Source organism: Equus asinus, chromosome 24 (assembly GCF_041296235.1).
Source record: "Equus asinus isolate D_3611 breed Donkey chromosome 24, EquAss-T2T_v2, whole genome shotgun sequence".
Taxonomy (NCBI): Eukaryota; Metazoa; Chordata; class Mammalia; order Perissodactyla; family Equidae; genus Equus; species Equus asinus.
In genome coordinates, this window is record NC_091813.1 from 56,354,948 (window position 1) to 56,373,384 (window position 18,437).

General features: G+C 36.2%; 1 protein-coding gene across 11 annotated transcripts in view; it reads right to left on the reverse strand.

The window, feature by feature from the left end:
- Nucleotides 1-4,359: 4,359 nt before the first annotated feature.
- Nucleotides 4,360-18,437, reverse strand: part of TRDN (triadin) — a 387,867-nt gene continuing 373,789 nt past the window's right edge. For 9 of the 11 annotated variants that reach the window (XM_070496108.1, XM_070496106.1, XM_070496103.1 and 6 more), the window contains 3 exons: nucleotides 11,708-11,749; nucleotides 9,585-9,623; nucleotides 4,360-6,788 (listed from right to left, as the gene is read on the reverse strand). In XM_070496108.1, coding sequence (XP_070352209.1) covers nucleotides 6,649-6,788; nucleotides 9,585-9,623; nucleotides 11,708-11,749 — 221 coding nt within the window. In that variant the 3' untranslated portion in view covers nucleotides 4,360-6,648. The remainder of the gene's footprint in view (nucleotides 6,789-9,584; nucleotides 9,624-11,707; nucleotides 11,750-18,437) is intronic. The other 2 variants (XM_070496111.1, XM_070496105.1) reach the window with 1 other exon arrangement.

Genomic DNA, 18,437 nt, shown 5'->3' on the forward strand with positions numbered 1-18,437 from the left:
ACAATGAAAAAGGATAAACTACTTCTACATGCAACAAAGTGAACGAGTTTCACCTGTGTAATGTTAATTAGACATAATAGAAACTGGACACAAAAATATGTAATTTACGACTTCATTCATATGAAGGACAAAACTATCGAAATAATTCTTTGGTGGTAGAAGTCAGAATAGTGGTGATCCAGGGAGTATTGACTGAGTGAGACATGAATGAGGCTTCTGGGATGCTGTTAACGTTCTATATCTTGACCTAGGTGGTGATTTCATAGATGCATCTAGCTCTACACTTGACAGGTGTTCATGAGATTGATCTGTCTATCTGTCTATTTGTTTTGTTGTCTGTCTATATTCATAGGAAAGCTCTGTATGTATTCATATAAACCAGTAATCCAGGATGCATTTTTAAGTCAAGAAAGGAAGGTACAGAATGATGTTTGTGTATGTAATGTTTGTGTAAGAAAAGTAACAAAATGAGAATATATATTTGTTTTCATTTGTATTTGCAGAGGATGGATATATTAGAATCCATAAAGGTGATTAGTGGGGAGTAGAGGAGTGGATGGGAAACTGAGGCCACAAGGATGGGGTGAGACGATACTTTCCATGTATATCTTTGATACCTCTTGACTTTGAACAAGGTTCATAGATTCCCATTTTTTTAATAGAATGAATTGGGAAGTATTCCCTCCCTTTTAATCTGAAAGAAGTTGTGTAGAACTGCAATTATTTCTTCTTTACATATTTAGTAGAAAACTCATTGGTGTCTAAAGCTTATTTTCTCATATACCACCTAAAGCCATGAATTTCCCCTAATCTCTACTTTCACTGCGTCCTACAGTTTTGTGTATGCTGTGTTTTCTTTATCATTCAATGCAAAATATTTCCTATTTTCCTTTGTGAATTCTTCTTTCTCCATGAATTATTTGGAAGTGTGTTGTGTAATTTCCATAAATTTGTTACTTTCCAGATATGTTCTCTTACTGATTTCTCATGTAATTCTGTTGTTTTCAGTGAATATACTCTATATTATAGTTTCAATTTTTATAAGTTGTTGAGACTTGTTTTATGGCCTCTTATATAATCTATCTTAGTGAATGTTTCCTGAGCACTTGGAAAAAATGTGTATTCCACTGCTTTTGAGTATAGTATTCTTTACAAATCAATTAGATCAAGTTACGGGATAGTGTTGTCCAGATTTTCTATAACTTTTGATTTTCTTTCTACTTTTTTATTGATGTGTAATTGACATGTAAGATTATATTAGTTTCAGGTGTACAGAATAGTGATTTGAAATTGCATATGTTGCAAAATGATCACCACAGTAAGTTTAGCTAACATCCATCACCATACATAGTTAACAAAATATTTTTTCTTGTGATGAAAACTTTAAAGATCTACTCTCTTAGCAGCTTTCAAATATGCAATACGGTATTACTAACTATAGTCACCATGCCTTACATTACATCCCCATGACTTATTTATTTTATAAGTGGACCCAATTTTTAAAATATTTTTTACACATAAATGTTTCAAAGATAAAAATAATTTGATGCATTGTTCTTCCAAATCACTGAAATTCAGTTGTCTTTTCTATAAAATATTGCCTTCTTTGGAAAGAATGCACCTTCCATTCAGATCATCCCAACTCTGTCCATGATGGCATCAAATATACAGAAGTGTACAAATGATTTATCATTGAGTTCTGAACAAGAGAGAAGAAGAGAGAGATGCTTTTTCCCTAAGCAAAGACATATGCTATATGTTTTGAGATGCTACTGTTGGTATTTATTTTGACTTTATCTTCACTAACTTACATTGCTAAAATACCTTCAGATCTTCTAATGGGTGTTCAGTTCTACGGCAGTGTCTTGAGGTACATGAGTCAGTTGGTAATCCAGCTCAGCTTTCCATTCAGAGTATTACTTTTCCACAGGCTTCTTATAATCTCTGTGTGTTCTGATTCAGTGGTTTGAAAAATATTCTGCTGTCACTGATTTATAGGAAGTCCATGAAAATGACACAAAGCAGTGGATTTTTTTTAACACAAGATTGTTTTTGCCAATGGCAATGTTGCCATTTTTTGTTTGGTTCATATGGTTCTGGTTTCCATTTGCTGCTTTGGCTCATGCCTCTTAGCAACACTAGGCACTAGGTCTTCAGTGCAGGGCATAGCTGGACCATTTCATAACAAAATCAGAAGGGAATTTGAAAGGTCTTAACAATAACATCACTTTACAATGTACTTTCCCATAACTTTCCTCACCAAAGATGAACGTCTTTGTGCCATAGGAACTTTTATTTTCATTTAGAGATGAAGAACTGAGGGACAGAGATAAATGACCAAAGTTACTCCTAGAATTAGAGTCTGACCTTGAGTTTGAGGGGCCCTACTCCACTGGGCTCTCTGAATTTGTTCTGAGAACGCATCTGGCCTGGCAACTCTACCCAGAAGCATAGAAGATACTCCTGGCCTACAATTAAATTATTTACGAGAACTTTGGATGTGGTGGGGGAAAAAGCAGAATAGCACTAATGACTTGATGCAAGCAGTTAGTTCTAGCTAAAAGTTCAACACAAATCATAGACATGGGAACCGATGATCTTGCAGAAGGTACGTGGTCAGGAGGTAAACATGGCTGTGTAAGGCCAAGAATTTCCTTCTTTGCTATTCCCACTTTGCTAACACGTGCTTCTTACTGGAATTTGTATGACTCACATATTAATATGCACTAATTTACATCATCATGTATTCTAAGCATTCCTTTAGAGTTTAAATGTGTTTTTGTAAACAATTGTCTTTCTTACTTATTTTGTTAACTCACATCTTTGGACAAATGGTGATTAATTTAGAGAGAGTTGTTTTTTGTTTTCTTTTTATTTGGGGCAAATATTTGGTGTGTGTCAGTGACATAACATTTTTTAAGTTAAGTAGTGTACAAAAATACAGCTATTTATTTTTTATACACAAAGAAAATCATCTACAGGAATATCTAAATGTTTTATGCACATATATGATTAACGAGGGGAAAATGTACAGGACAACAGTAGTAGAGGTCCAAAAGATGTAGAGCAAAGAGTGTCGTCAGGAGGCCAGTTCCTGGAAAGTAGTGCTGGGTTTCCATGTCTTACAGAATTTGCACGTGACAGAGGGAACTTATGATGGTGGAGACATCATACGGAGTCACACAGGGTGGGGAAGATGCCCTGGACTAGAAAACAGAAGATTTGAGTTCTCAGTCTAGTTCTGCTACTAACTTGCACTGTGACCCTGGGCTTGTCACCTAACCTCTCAGAGATTCATTTTCTTTATATCTAAAGCAAATGAATGAGACTCACTTTTTTTTTTTAAGATATGCATTTTTGGTGAGGAAAATTGGCCCTAACATCTGTTGCCAATCTTTCTCTCTTTTTCCCCTCCCGAAAGCCCCAGTACATAGCTGTACATCCTAGTTGTAAGTCCTTCTAGTTCTTCTATGTGGGACGCTGCCTCAGCATGGCTTGATGAGTGGTGTGCAGGTGCTCCCCGAGGACCCAAACTGGCGAACCCCGGGCGGCCACCCAAGTGGAGCACAAAAGCTTAACCACTACACCACCAGGCCAGCCCTGAGACTCACTCTTAAGGTCCTTTTCATCTCTCATGTAGAAAAAAGTGAGTCTTTCCACAGTGATTGTAATTCAAAAAATGGGTTTTGAGATGCTGGGTAAATTAGCCAAGGTCTATAACAACACTCTGAAGTTGTTGCTAAAGGCATTTGGGAGCCAGCTGGCCAAGGTTTTAGGCATGGCTTTGACACAATTAGTGACTTTGGTCAAACTTATGCTTTTCTCTAGGGGTTAGGTTCATTTTCTGCACGTGCAAGCTGGGCCAGATGGCTCCTGAGTTTTCTATCAGCAATGATAGTCATTATTCTCCTTGCTTTTTCCAAGTGAAATAACTCAAGGAAATAATCTGAATCCCCAGATATACGGTTTCAGTTTCCAAAATATTTCTGGGAGGAGTTTTGACAGGGATATACTGGAATGAATCACTATACAGGTGCTTTTTAGGGAATTATTCCAAAAAAGATTTGCTCTGATTAAATGATGATTTATCAGGTTTTATGAAAAGTAAACATAAATCAAAAACCCTAAATCAAGTTATTTATCTTCTCTAGACCATCTATTAAAAGGAGTTGAAGTGCGGGCGGGAGTAGAGGGTTGGGGCGGGTAGCTCATACCAATGGGACAAAATGGAGAACTAAAAACAATTATTAAACGCCTACCTATTCGTGACCAATATGATGTGAATTATGCACGAACTATTAAAGACAAAGACTTTTAACCAACCATTTATCTTTTCCTTTTAAAATGTAAAGCGTCAACTTGAAAGGACTAGAAATACTTTATTTGTTGGAACTATACAAATAGATGAGCCTTTAGTCAATATTTTTCAAGGGCTATCATCACTGTAACTTTAAGCAGATAAACTTTAACAATTATTATTAATGTTGTTTACATCATAATTGGATTATCTAATTTATTACAATAAATTGTCATATTTTACTTTTTATCAAATAGTTTTTATAATGAGAGTGAAAGAAACAAGAGTATAATATAGAAAAGCACTCAAAGGGAAAATTAGTGCCACGTCCAAAAGTATTATTTCAGAACTTTATTTTGATGTCATATCCATATTAGATATTTTGTCAGTACCCACAGTATATCTGTAAGGTATTGGGTTGTTTGCTTTGAAATCCCTTTTTTACATATGGGAAAACAAGCATAGTATGTTTAGTAAATTTTCCAAGGTCACGCATTGTGTCAGAATAGCACTGAGAATATAATTTATCTCTGATATTTTTCTTATACACTCCAGTGCCTAGCACAGTGCCCTAGAAAGAGTAAGTGCTCAATAAATAGTCATTGAATGAAAAAATTAATGGACAAACCATTCTTTTCTATGAAATTGAAAAAAACTGTCATGTTTGTTCTCTATTCCTCTACTCATTAAATTGGACAAGCTGGAGGAGTAGGGAGCAATAAACTTTCTCCGCTGTCTTCCCCACGTTTCCATTGCTATATGAAGGGGCTGTGTTAGATGGCACCATCTGGTCTGTCCTGAAGAACACACTTCCAGGCCCCTCCCCATTAGGAGTGTCATTAATCTTGGTTCATTGTAACATTGGCTTTTGTAGTGTGAATTAGGTCCACCAGTCTATGGCCGAGACCAACTTCTTCCACAAAAGTCATTGAAAGTCCATTATTAATAATTAACAAGTTACTGATGCCCTAGTCTAATGATTTTTTTCAGTAAAACAGGACCTAAAGAACTTAGTTGCAGTCCTTGAAAATAAATCACTTGGCTAGTATCAGCTCTGGCTACCTCAGACCTTGCTGAAGATAATTATAATGCCAGAAAAGATAACTCAGTTTATTTCCTGAGATAATTTGTCGTAAGTTGAGTTGCAATTGTAAACATGATAAAGGTCACAGTGGTGTGACTTTTAGAGTTGATAGAAAAATGTGGTAAAGAATACAAGTATTTATATCACCTGGAGACAAAAGGATAACAAAACCATAATTGTCATTCCCAGTGATGTGTCAAGTAAGTTAAAGATTGTCATCCATTTCGTTGGCACTGATAACCAATTACCTAAAAAACAAGTAAGATACCTCATAAAGCACTTATGGTTGAAATGTATTCTTTCAACTTTGATGACATTCGTATTTTCCTTTTTGAGAAAGAAAACCTATTTAACTCCACAGAAGAACCCAATTAAAGTGAAATGAAAATACGTTTTCATCTGTCACCCAAATTTAGTAATTGATCTAAAACTTCACCCAGGTGACATTTTCATTAGAGCACAGTCTGGAGAAATCTGAAAATTCTTTATCTCATTTGCTTATATTTTAAACAAACGATTCACCAGACCTGCCTAATTGGATGGTGTATTTCCACTGGAGTGAATGTCTTAATTGTAATTCAAGACAAATCTTGGAGATAAGATTCATCAAACATTTCTACTCTGTCTTATTATGTCTAAAGTTCAGAGATATTTTGAGCTCTAAAAGAGCATCACGAGGAGCTTATAACACTCTTTGGTGCAACTGTGACCTATTCTTAGAGCGCAGGAACAACTAAAATAGAAATAGACATAAATAAAATAAAACTATTAAACATCAACTTATTGGGTAAATTGAGTTTAGATACCCACATGATGCAAAAAAATAGTTTCTATATAAGCTCCTGTATCCTTTAAACTGAAAGCATAGTTTGTGTTTTCATTTAAAAATAAATATCTAATTGAAGCCAGGAATTCTATCTTGTAATTGTGTCAATTACATTTAAAAGACTGTTATTAAGTAAACTTTAGATTAATTTGTGAACAACCCTACAGTGAGTGGAAATGGAAAAATAGAAACACCCGCACCCAGCAACAAACACAAATAACAGATTCTTGAGCAGTAGGCCCTTCAACATGTCTGCTTATCATTCACTCCCTTTGCACACCCTTTCTCTCTACACCAGGCAGAAGAGGAAAATATTTTCAATGAAAATATTTGAAAACTTTGCAAATAATTACACTATTTCAATTGCCTATGCCACTGTGGACAAACAGAAGATCCTATTTTCAAAGTCTTAAAGCACTTGTAAGGGCCGTGCATTTGTGTCTACTGTCCTTGCTGCTTCTGTCCTGGAGAACTTGGTTGGCCAGAGCTCTCTCCAGGGTAGTGTGCAGGAGTGACAGGAAACTGAAATCCGTAGCCATTGTATCCATCCAAGTAGACACACTGGAAGAAACTGATGGGGCCTAAGGAAGAGAGCATGATGATTTATTAAAACAGGCAGAGTATAAGCAGGAACAGAGATAAAGCACAGAGAGGCAGTACGGATCAGTGGGGATGGACATGGGTTCTGCAGCCAGCTAGCCTTGGCAACAACTGGCAAGTTACTAAACCTCCCTGTGTCTTGGATTCTTTATGTATAAAATTAAGACAACAACAAAAACCTCATAGAAATGTTGTGGAATTTAAATGAGTTAATAGATGTGAAGCACTTGAAATCCTTCCTGGCACATGATAAACCCTTAATAAATGATAACAAAAATGGCCTGGCATAGAAAGTCAAAGTGCTTAGTTTATAGGAATCTACTGATGGGCACTGCATGCAGAAAAACTGTTATATAGTAACAGGTTTCAAAACATGAGCTTATCAATATGAAAAGTAACCGACTTTTTTTTTAAATTAGGGTTTTAATAATACCATACAGAACCTTGTGTTCCTAAAGTTGTGAGATTTCCATGTGTGGAGGCAAGCACTCCCCTGAGACGGCATAGTTACTCTTTAAGGCAATGCTTTGAGGTAGCAGCTCTGTTCTCAGAGCAGAAAGCAACACAGGAAAGGAGTTGAAGCCGAGTGAGGCAGTGTACACAGTGTATCGGATCATGAGCCCTGGGCTCCCACAGAGCGGCTTTGTTAAGAGAAGGCGAGGTTAGTCTCTCCTCACAATCATGGGCACCCACTGACTCTTCACCGTTTTCCATCCTATCTGTTTGCGTCCTGTCAACCAACCACAGGCTCTTTGCAGATGGCCAGGAAAGAGAATGACAGTTGAAGCCAGTGGTGTGTGGAATATGGGGCAGCTGGCCGAGCCCATATGAGCCTAAGGGCTTATGAAGTAGAATAAAGCAAAGCCTAGGGAGAAAGAAGTTGAGGGAAGCAACAAAGAATTATTCTGATTTCATCACCCTGGGTATCAGCTGACTGCAATCACGGGGTTTTCTGCGATGAAAGTAGTTTGGAGAAATCTTGAATTTAGTTTGTCTCCTTTCCATTGCATTTCATCCAGAATTATTTTCTACTGGGTTCTAGCCTTAGAGGCAGTAATACAACCCGCCCCCACCCCCAAGGTTGTGGGAGCTTGAGGGTTGGACAGGCTACTAACAGGGATAGCAATAAAGCTGGGACTGCATTAAGGAGGAAGGGCAGCACCAGTGCTAAAAGGAGAAGAGTCCATCAAAGACAGGCTACCTTCCAGCTGAACCTCATCAGATGGCGTCTCTGTTCTGACACATTTATTTAATTGGTGTTGATAGGCTATTAATGAAAATATCCTCATAGCTGCAGATTTTAGAGCACATCTAAAAGGCTTGTGACTATCAGACTATAGAACTACTTTACAGTAAGATGAGCATATGATATATTGTTTTACTATCATAAATCCCCCAATCTAACTTCAAATATTTGATACCTTTTTGCTAAAAATATTGAAGTCTTTTATTTATATACTCAATTAAACTTTTTATTTTGAGATCATTGTAGTCACATGCAATTGTAAGAAAAAATACAGAGAAATCCCATGCATCCTTTATCCAGTTTCCCCCAATGGTAACATCTTTGCAAAACCGTAATACAATATCCCAACTAGAAAATTGACATTAATACGATTCAACTATCTTATTGAATTTTGTTTTAATATTTATTTATGAAATAAGAGATTTCAAGTGTTTATATGATATAGCCACGAATTGTTACCAGAAGGTTAAGAGTTGGGAAAGTGTTGCTGTATAAATCAAAAACATGCCCAGATTGACTTTGTGGATTTTGCAACAACCTTTAAAAGTATTGTTAAGACTGCTTATTTCCCTATGTTTCTCACAATCTGATTATATGAAGGATCCTAATGAGTACCGCTCTTATCTGCTGCAGTAGTCACAGCATCGAAAGGGGGACTTGGAACACAATAGGCACTTAATATTTGTTCAGTGAATCAAGTGTTAATACAGAGCAGGAGAAATTTGCTATGGTAGAGGGCATTTTTGTAATTTCCTGCAGAAATACATTTAAGAAGCACTGCAGAACCCAGAGAACATTATTGGCATCGTTTCCTCAGATAAATGTCTATTCTTTACTTTAAAAGCATTATGAGCAACAAACTCTGGTTATCTCTATTTCAGAAATTGCTTCCTTTAGTCTGTCCAGCAACGACTTTAATGCATAAGTGAATCCAAATTGTACAGCTTCACCATCTGAAAAAAAATGTCTAATTTGGAAGTACTGGAATAATGAGAATTTTGGACATCAAATTTTGTGACTGCATATGAATATTGATTGCAGTCAACGATTCCAAAGATGGAATATTTAAGAGTCTGCCATTTATCTAGAGAAATCAAAAAGAACTTTCAATCTTAGAAGTGAGTTTTTAAGCAACTGATTTGCCGACACCTATTTCTACGTTTTTCTTTTTGATATAAAAAAGTTCAGCATACCACTTCAGCTGTGTTATTATAAAGCAGAGAGTAACAAATATTTAAGCACAGATTCTGGAAGAGTGCTCAGGATCAGAGCTGTCTAGAATGGTTTGCCATAAGTGCCACTTCAATCATCACTTTGTAATTCCTCCAAATATGTGCCTCTTCCCTGACACCAAAAGTGACGAACTTCTCTTTGAAATATAAATGACCTACCTTAACGTTATTCTTCATGTCAGTGCTAAAAATTTTTTTCTTCTAATACTGGTCTGCTTACGAGAGTCTAAAGTTTCAATTTGTATGTACCATCTTTAACATAGAATGACTGAACAGTTTTAATACAATTATAAACTTACTCTTTTGCTTCTTTGTGGGAGACACCTCTTCAGCTGCTTCTAGCAGATACAAAAGTATGAAAGTAAATAACTTGTACATTCACAGCTATTATGCAAATAGAGCAGGGACTCAAAATATCTAAACAGTTGCATGATATGAAAGAAACAGGAACTACCTGCCCTCTTTATAATATACTGTGGGTTTGTATTCAGACTGTGTTTGACTTTTCACTATGAAATTTAATAAGCAAGAGCCAGTGAGAAAAGAGGAGACAATGAAAGAAAAGAATGTTCATGCTGCAGGCAATTGTTCAAACAGGGAAACTGTGCCTGATGTATTTTGGATGTTGATGGATGAGGGTAAGCAACACGCATCCTTTTCTTAGAAGGGTTTCTTTGATACTCAGAGTTATAATATGGTCAGAGTGGAATCTGGCTACAAGATGAACATTTTAGTCAAAATAATTCTAAATTTGTGAGGGACAAAACTTTTGGTGATCATCCTTGCCGTGAGAGAACTGCAGCAGACTGGTATCCTGTATCTGTTCCTTCTCTCATCTGACTCAAGGACTTTTGTGCTGTAGTGTTATTCACCACGTGATGGATAGTGATGGAGAATTTGAAGCTATCTGTTTGAACACCTTTCTCCAGGTTAGAAGTTCTTAACTGGTGTCTATAGATGAGTTTTTGGGGATCTCCTGTAAAATCCTGAAATGTTAAGAAGATGTGAGTGCATGTGTGTGTGTGTGTGTGTGTGTGTGTGTGTATGTTTCATCGAAAGTTAGGTTTTAGATTTCATCAATTTCTAAATGAGTTCAAGAACCTTCTTTCTCAAAGAGTGATCCATGTTCCAATAGTTTCAGCATCACTTGGAAATTGATGTCCCCAGCTTTTAGTCCCCAACCCAGATTTATTTCATTTTAACAAGATTGCCAGGTGATTCACGTATAAAATAGTTTGAGGAACAATGGTCTAGAAATCAAAAACATACTAAGAGTTGTTGCTCTTAATAACTAATTTTTTAAAAGAATCTAAAAATTCAGTATTCAAAAACGTATCCGAAGACAAGTGTAAATCATTTCATAAGACTCAAGTACCCATTCCCTTGTGCCTTTCTCAAAGCACTATTTTCCACATTGTTAATTGATTCTGGGCACCGCCGTGGAACTTATATTTTGATGGCAAGAACAAGTCATAGGCAAACTCTTATTGTCTACAGGCAAGTTCGGAAGTAGAATAAAAAATATCTATTATATGACTAGCCAAAATAAAAAGCCAGGAAACTCTTAAAGAAAACAAAAACAAAACCCAAAAAACATCAAATTAGCTAGAACCCTTATAATACAGATGAAGAAAGTTAGTCCTGGAAAGACTGACTCAAGATCGTTCATATGGTTGTAGCGGATTTTTCTGAGCTTTGAGATTTTCCTTCCCTCCCTTGCTCCTTCCCTCCCTTCTTCCGTCCGTCCTTTCTTCCTCCTCCCCTTCCTCCCTTCCTTCCTTCCTTGCTCCCCTCCTTCCTTCCTTACTTCTATCCTTCCTTCCCTTCCTTCCTTCCTTCTTCCTTCCTTTCTTCCTTTTCTCCTTCCTTCCTGCCTTCCTTCCTTTCTTCCTTCTTTTCTGTATGCTATTGCTGCCAGTATAGGTGAGTTATCACAATTTTTCTTGATAAAAATACATCACTTTCGTATTTGAACATTTATGTGATCCTTCAGGGGTCAAAGAACATCCCCCAATCCTTGATGAAATGATAATTTTGAAATATTACTCTTGTAAGCAGATAGGCAAATAAATGCATCTAATAATTACTTGCAAATAATTCAATGTTCAACAAGTGCCTTCAATATATGAAAATATGTGTATATTTTTCCAAATAATGCAAAAAGGCTGTTTGTTTAAAAAATAAGTTTACCATCTAAACGTTGCTTAGGAAAAGCTGAAGACTAGATCAAGAGTAGTTAAATAAAACAGATAAAATATTGCAGCCTTGGGAGAAAACTCCTAAGTGAACTGAAGATAATATACTCACCTTTAGCTTTCTTTGAAGCTGGTACATCTTCAGATCAAGAGCAGTTAAATAAAACAGATAAAATATTGCAGCCTTGGGAGAAAACTCCTAAGTGAACTGAAGATAATATACTCACCTTTAGCTTTCTTTGAAGCTGGTACGTCTTCAAAATCTTCTCCTAGAGAGTAAAGAAAAGACACATCAATTCATGGTCTGTTTTTCTAGATTACCCAAAGAGGAAATATTGCATTTAAAGATTTTTAAGAGTCACAGGATCTCTTAATCTGTAAACTCAGCATCTAGTGTCTCTATGAAAAAGAGCTTTCTGACAAATAAGGCAACTTCTCTGACTTGGAGAGAGAGTGGGGAGGGAATGGATGTCATGCCAGGATTGTGGTCAGCAGGTGAGCAAAGGCTGGCTAAGGCATTCCCACTCTAACATGCTCCTCCTCCTCTGACTCCTAAAACTCCTACTCAAAACAACCATCTCTTTTGGAATTTAGGGAATTTGAGGTTAATGAATTCACATACACAAGGAAGATCATGAGAAAATATCCACTACATATTTATTAGCAGACTGACATTTGACAATTGTAAATGCAATTAAAAGACATTAAAAGTTAAACTAAACCTCAAATATATAAACAATGACTCAAGTTAGATTATGTATGTTGCTTGGTCTTCTGTGCATTCTACTTAAAGGTACACAGTGGAATAATGTGGGAGTAATTTTAAGTCAGAGATAATTCCAACACAGTATAATTAAATAATCTTTAACTTTTCATACCAACTTTTTAGCACTTGTAATGATCTGAACAAGGGTCAGTTTTGTATTATTTATTCAGATTTTTCATACCGGCTGTTCGTGAATAAATTGAAAAGGGGTAAAATAGGTCAGTATGCAAATTTTCTCTAATAGAAAAGAAACATGACCTTCAGGAAGAGATGTTATTATGTAAAAGCACAAAGTGGGAAAAAGGACCAAATTACTAGCATTTTTCTTCATGGTAAATTATTAAAGTTTCAACCTGATTAGTTTAAAAAATATTTAAATATAGGCTTAACTCAATTAAACACTGGATTAAATGAGCACAGTCTTAAACTGCCTGATCAACAGCCATAAATAAGGAATGGTATATATGGTTACATAATATCTTGGAGTAACTTAACACTTATATTTTGGAAATGATGTCAGAATTCTTAGATGAATCAAATAATAACTATATTTTAATTGTGTAATAATCTGCTAATGTCTATGGAAAATGTTTGCAAAATGAAAATGATGCAAAGTCCTCATACACAGGAATTTAATTTCATTTTTGTAGATTATAGCACACCTAAAACTAAGACAGCAATTCTCTAAATTTATTTCTTATTCCTGGGAGAATAAATATGGGTGGAATAAAAACATCAGCTTCTCCTCTTTCCCCAATTCTGTATTTGGACCCAAAGTAAACCAGGTAGAAGTGATAAAGCTGGCAGAAACCGAGTCACATGTCAATTACGCAGGCTAACCAGGAGAACAGAGAACAGGGAGATAAACTCTAAGTCCACGGCAGTTGCTATGGAGATGCAGTCTCTGTGTAAGCAACTTAACAGTAACAGAAATTTACTGAACTAGGAATAATTCACTGTAATTTTCACTGTTCAGAACACATAAATGGAATAAGACCCTACAGTCCATTTGCTCTTATAACGTGTGCCTCGATCCAGTGAGCGGTGGTTTGGATAAAACAAATACTTGACTCTGAGAAAGTACAGTCGTTATCGTAAAAGGAGTATCAAAATACGCCAAGGAAATTTTAAGGAGTGACTTGCTTTTTTGGGAGGGGAAGTCAGGATAATGTTTTATGAAGGAAGTCTAATTTGACATGGGCCTTATAATATGGAGAGGATTTTGACCCAAGGAGAGGGCAAATTTAAAGTGAAGGCAACTATATGAAGAAAGGCTAGATACAGCACATGACTGAGGATACTCAAGGAACACAGGGAATGTGGAGGAGGGCAGGAGAACAACAAGTGAAGTTTGTTCAAGAGACAAATAATATTTCAGATGTACTTTGTAGAAGTAAGAACTAGAACATGAGAGAATGGATTCAGGAAAAGAAATTGGGAATGCATTTTCATAGTCAACAGAGAAGCAATGATTTCTGCAACTAGGAGTCACTGGAGGAGTTGTGTATAAATGAGGCTTTGTACATAGAGATAAATACAATTGAGTACACATGAGTGCAAGAGATTAATACAATAAGGGATAGCACAATGTGTTATTTGAGTTTAGAGGAAGATGGTGCCATTTCCGGCTCCAAGGAAATCCTAGGAGACACTCATTAGCTGGGGATAATGAAAAGTTTGGTTTTCTATGAGTTCGGTTGTGGTGTTGGCTGGTCATAAAATCGCAAATGTGTATTAGGAAGCAAGATAGAGAAGGCAAGATGTCTGGAAAAGTTTGGAAGGGCTATGCATTGAGTTAACAGGCAAAACTGGGTGAGTTGAGAGATCACTTTTAATGATGGCAATGGTTAATATTTCTTAGCACTTACCACCTGCTTGGATCTATTAAGTTATTTCATGTGTTAGCACATTCAATCTTGACAACACCTCTATGAGGTAGGTGCTCTTATTTTTAAATCTTTTGTACAGATGGAGCAAAGAGGCATCAAGTGCTGCCCAGGGTCATAGAACAAATGAGTAGCAGGGCTACAGCATCGATCCCAACCTACCTGGATTGGAGCCACAGAATGTGGATTTATATTTATTTCATACATAGTATGTCTGTTATATTCCAGCTACTGCTCTAAGCACTTTACAAATAGTAACACATTTTACCTCCTCAGCAAATCTGTGAAGAGTGTATCATTACTATTCCCATTTTACAGGTGGGACAATTGAAGGCTGGAGACTCAAGTTTGCAGAGCTAGTAAGTGGGGAAATATTATGTTCTCAACCACTATGCCTCTCCACCTCTTGAGGATGGCCTTCTAAACCCGATTCTCTTTGATTCCAGAACCTATGCCTTATATTGCCTAACAAGTATCTGCAGGCAGGCTCGGACAGAGTCAAGTTATGCATGAGCCACGCGCTCCTGCAGAGCAGAGATGAAGCAGTGTCTCTCTAAGTGTGTCCCTCTGCTCTTCCAACAATCTGTCCTCCTTCAGTGGGGTTGAACAGAAGAGTTACTTAGTTATCTTTAAAAATGATAATGACAATGAAGAGGAAAGCATAACATCTGTTCTGTTTACCTAACCATTATAAGTAATTTAGGCAATCACATTCCAAACAATGAAGAGTAAAAATGTGTTATCTTGACTTTCAAATTGTAGACTCCCTCCTTCACTTACATAGAATCTTAGATTTCAAAGATCCACAAATATGAGTGAATCCATCCTCCCATCTAAAGCAGATGTCTCCACTATAACAGAGTCATGAACAATGGGAAGTCTTGTTTGTGTGGCTATCATTTTGATCTTTTAAACCTGTTGATGTCAAGATCTGGCTTTGGTATAACTCTTTTATACTTATTGAATTGGAGCTACAGATACAGAAGTTCTTAAATAGTTATTAGTTTATGAAAACAATAAGATGATCATTATAGAAAGGCCTACATTTTATATTTTCAAGTAGTGTTTGTATCTTCTCATTAACTGAGGGAAATTCTCCTTTGTCCCAATTCCACAATCTGCCTCATCTCACATAAGTGTCTGTTCCAACACTTAAAAATATATATGTGTGTACTATTCTGTGATCAAGTGTAATGCCCTGAAAAAAATAAGAAATTCTCTTTGCCTATTGCCTGAAAGTTTTTGCTGAGCTCTGAATCTGATTTCCAGCCATAGATCAAAAAGAAAGTCAGAGCAAAATGAGACTTCAAGAAGGTTTGGGTGATAAGTCTTTGTCTGCACGGAGTCAAGAGTAGGCTTGGCTCTATGTGGTTGAAGACAGATACAACTTAAACAGCCAATATGTTGGCATTAAGGAGACTATATATATATATAGCACCAATATGGACTGTAATTAAAATTTGGCTGAGAGAAATTCCAGGGACAAGAGGAAATGTGGAGTCGAGCCTCAGTACCAGTGATAGATATGATGTATAATTACACGTATTTTTAAACACATGGACTGTACATATAAATTAGCACATTTTACACTAAAATTACAGGTTTATCATTTTCAACATCAATCTTATCTTGTTTCTGTTTCTTGGTCTCTATAGTGGTGGTTCTCAAATTCTTGGTTACAGAAACCCTTTACAATCTTAAAAAATTATTAAGGATCTCAAAGAACTTTCATTTATATGGATTATATCTATTGATAGCTAATGTAATAGAAATTAACACAGACATTTTTTAAATATAAGAATACTCAAGGGGCCAGCCTGGTGGCGCAGCAGGTAAGTGCTCATGTCCACTTCATCAGCCCAGGGTTCGCTGGTTCAGATCCTGGGTGTGGACGTGGCACCACTTGGCACACCATGCTGTGGCAGGCATCCCACATATAAAGTGGAGGATGTTGGGCACGGATCTTAGCTCAGGGCCAGTCTTCCTCAGCAAAAAGAGGAGGATTGGCACCAGTTAGCTCAGGGCTAATCTTCCTCAAAAAAAAAAAAAAAAAAAAAAGGAACTGTCTTGGGGCTGGCCCCGTGGCCGAGTGGTTAAGTTCGCGTGCTCCGCTGCAGGCGGCCCAGTGTTTCGTTGGTTCGAATCCTGGGTGCGGACATGGCACTGCTCATCAAACCACGCTGAGGCGGTGTCCCACACGCCACAACTAGATGGACCCACAACGAAGAATATACAACTATGTACCGGGGGCCTTTGGGGAGAAAAAGGAAAAAAATAAAATCTTTAAAAAAAAAAAAAAAAAAGAATACTCAAGCACATCTTCCCTTAGTCATCAGGGCAATGATGTTCTCACATATCATTTAGGCTCTGGAGAATTCCACTGTACACAGGAAAAAAATGAGAATGAAAAAGGAAAAGGTGACTTAGTGTTATATAAAGTGTTTCAGATCTCCTGAGAAAATTTGGAGAACCCAGAGATTTGCAGACTATACTTTGAGAAATGCAATTCTAGATGAAGAATTCTATTTCTATGAAATAGCCAACATATTATAGAAGGAAATAATTGAACATAAACTTGTCAAAAGGAAGAATAATTATTAAAAAATAAGTTCACTGGGCATTTAAAACAACAGCAAGTCACAATATTTGAGAAAAGAAGAAAGTAAATGTTATCACTTGAAAGGAAACTTATCTTGTTTCTCTGACATAGAAACATAAGTAAAACAATGCAAGATATAAGCAACAACAAAACGCAAAACTGGATTGTTCAAAATAAGAATTATTACAGAGGAAAAGCTTGGCTGTATTTCCACCTGACCTTATACATTTTATGCAAAAAATTATTACATATGATATCAATCATTTGCCAATTAAGTAATGCTAATTTTGCATTAGGAGAACAATTTTAAGGTGAATTAAAATATACCATGAATGTGAAATTACGAGTGTCGGAGTTAGATATCAATGTCTCTCTCTTCTTTGACTATATTAAAACCATCCTTCCTAAATTTGAATAACTGGAATAGATTCAACACCACTATCATATATATGCAAATTAATCAATTAGAAACATATTCACATTGTTTTTCAAAGGTGGTTGGAATCTCTGTTTATTCTTCATATAAAGGGTGTAATTCATCATGTGTAATTTGTATCCTGTGTGTTTATAATATAAACATGTTCAAATAAAAACAGATGGTTTTAAAAAATTCGGTCTAGTTTTACAGTCAAAGTGAAGATTACCTTGAAGTTTTCAAATAATTTTAGAAATAGTTACTGTCATTTAAGAAACAGCTACTCTTGCAGCAATAATAACAATAATAACTACAATGAGCTCATTTTCTGTGTCAGGTACTCTACTAAGTACTTTACATGTGTTTTCATTTAAGCCTTACAATGCACTTATGAAATAGGTAGAAAAAATCTGTGTTTTACAAGAGAATAATGAGACTCAGGGGATTTAAAAAAGAACTCCCCTCAAGCGACCCATTTTGGAAAGTGCTAGAAGAATGTACAAAGCTAATTTCCCTCAATTTCTAGACCTACATGCTTTTAACTAAACTATTTTATCTTTACTTGCAAGGCACTTTGCATATCTGAAAGAATCAAAAGTAAATACAATGCTACCTGGAAATAATTTGCAGTCAAGCAGAGAAAGTGGACAAGTACACAACCAGACATAAGATGCTATGGTCCTCAAGGTAATATGTGACAATTGTCAAAATAAATGCAAGATGTTTTCAAGAGTGGAATGGCTACTTCCTCCCGTGGAGATCAAAGAAATATTTTGGAAGCTATCCCATTGGAGATGGACTTTCAAGAATCATAAAGAATTGGAGAAGGATCATATTGTCAGAAGTGGGAAGAATATTCCAGGAGAAGAGAACAACAGGATCAAAGTTTAGGATGCAGGAATATTAGGAACCTGGAGATTTGAATTGGTTTGCAAGCTGTGATAAGTATAGATAATGATTATAGAAAAAAGATATAAAATGTAGTTCTAGCCTGGATCATAGTGGCTCTAGACCCGCGAGCTAAGAAATGTAGACTTTATTCGAAATTTGTCATGAAAAATATTGAGCATTTGTTGTATAAATGACCAAATCAATTTGAAATTTTGGAACAATTTATTAGTAGAAATGAAAAGGAAAAATGACAGAAATCAGAATGGGTCCTATGAAGAGTGACTGTAATTGTTCAAAAGAGAAATAACAAAAGCCAACACAACTTGACAACTGAATTAGGGCAAGAGACAAGGAACAGTGATTAGTTGAAGTAGAATTTAAAGTTTTATGCCTAAGTGAC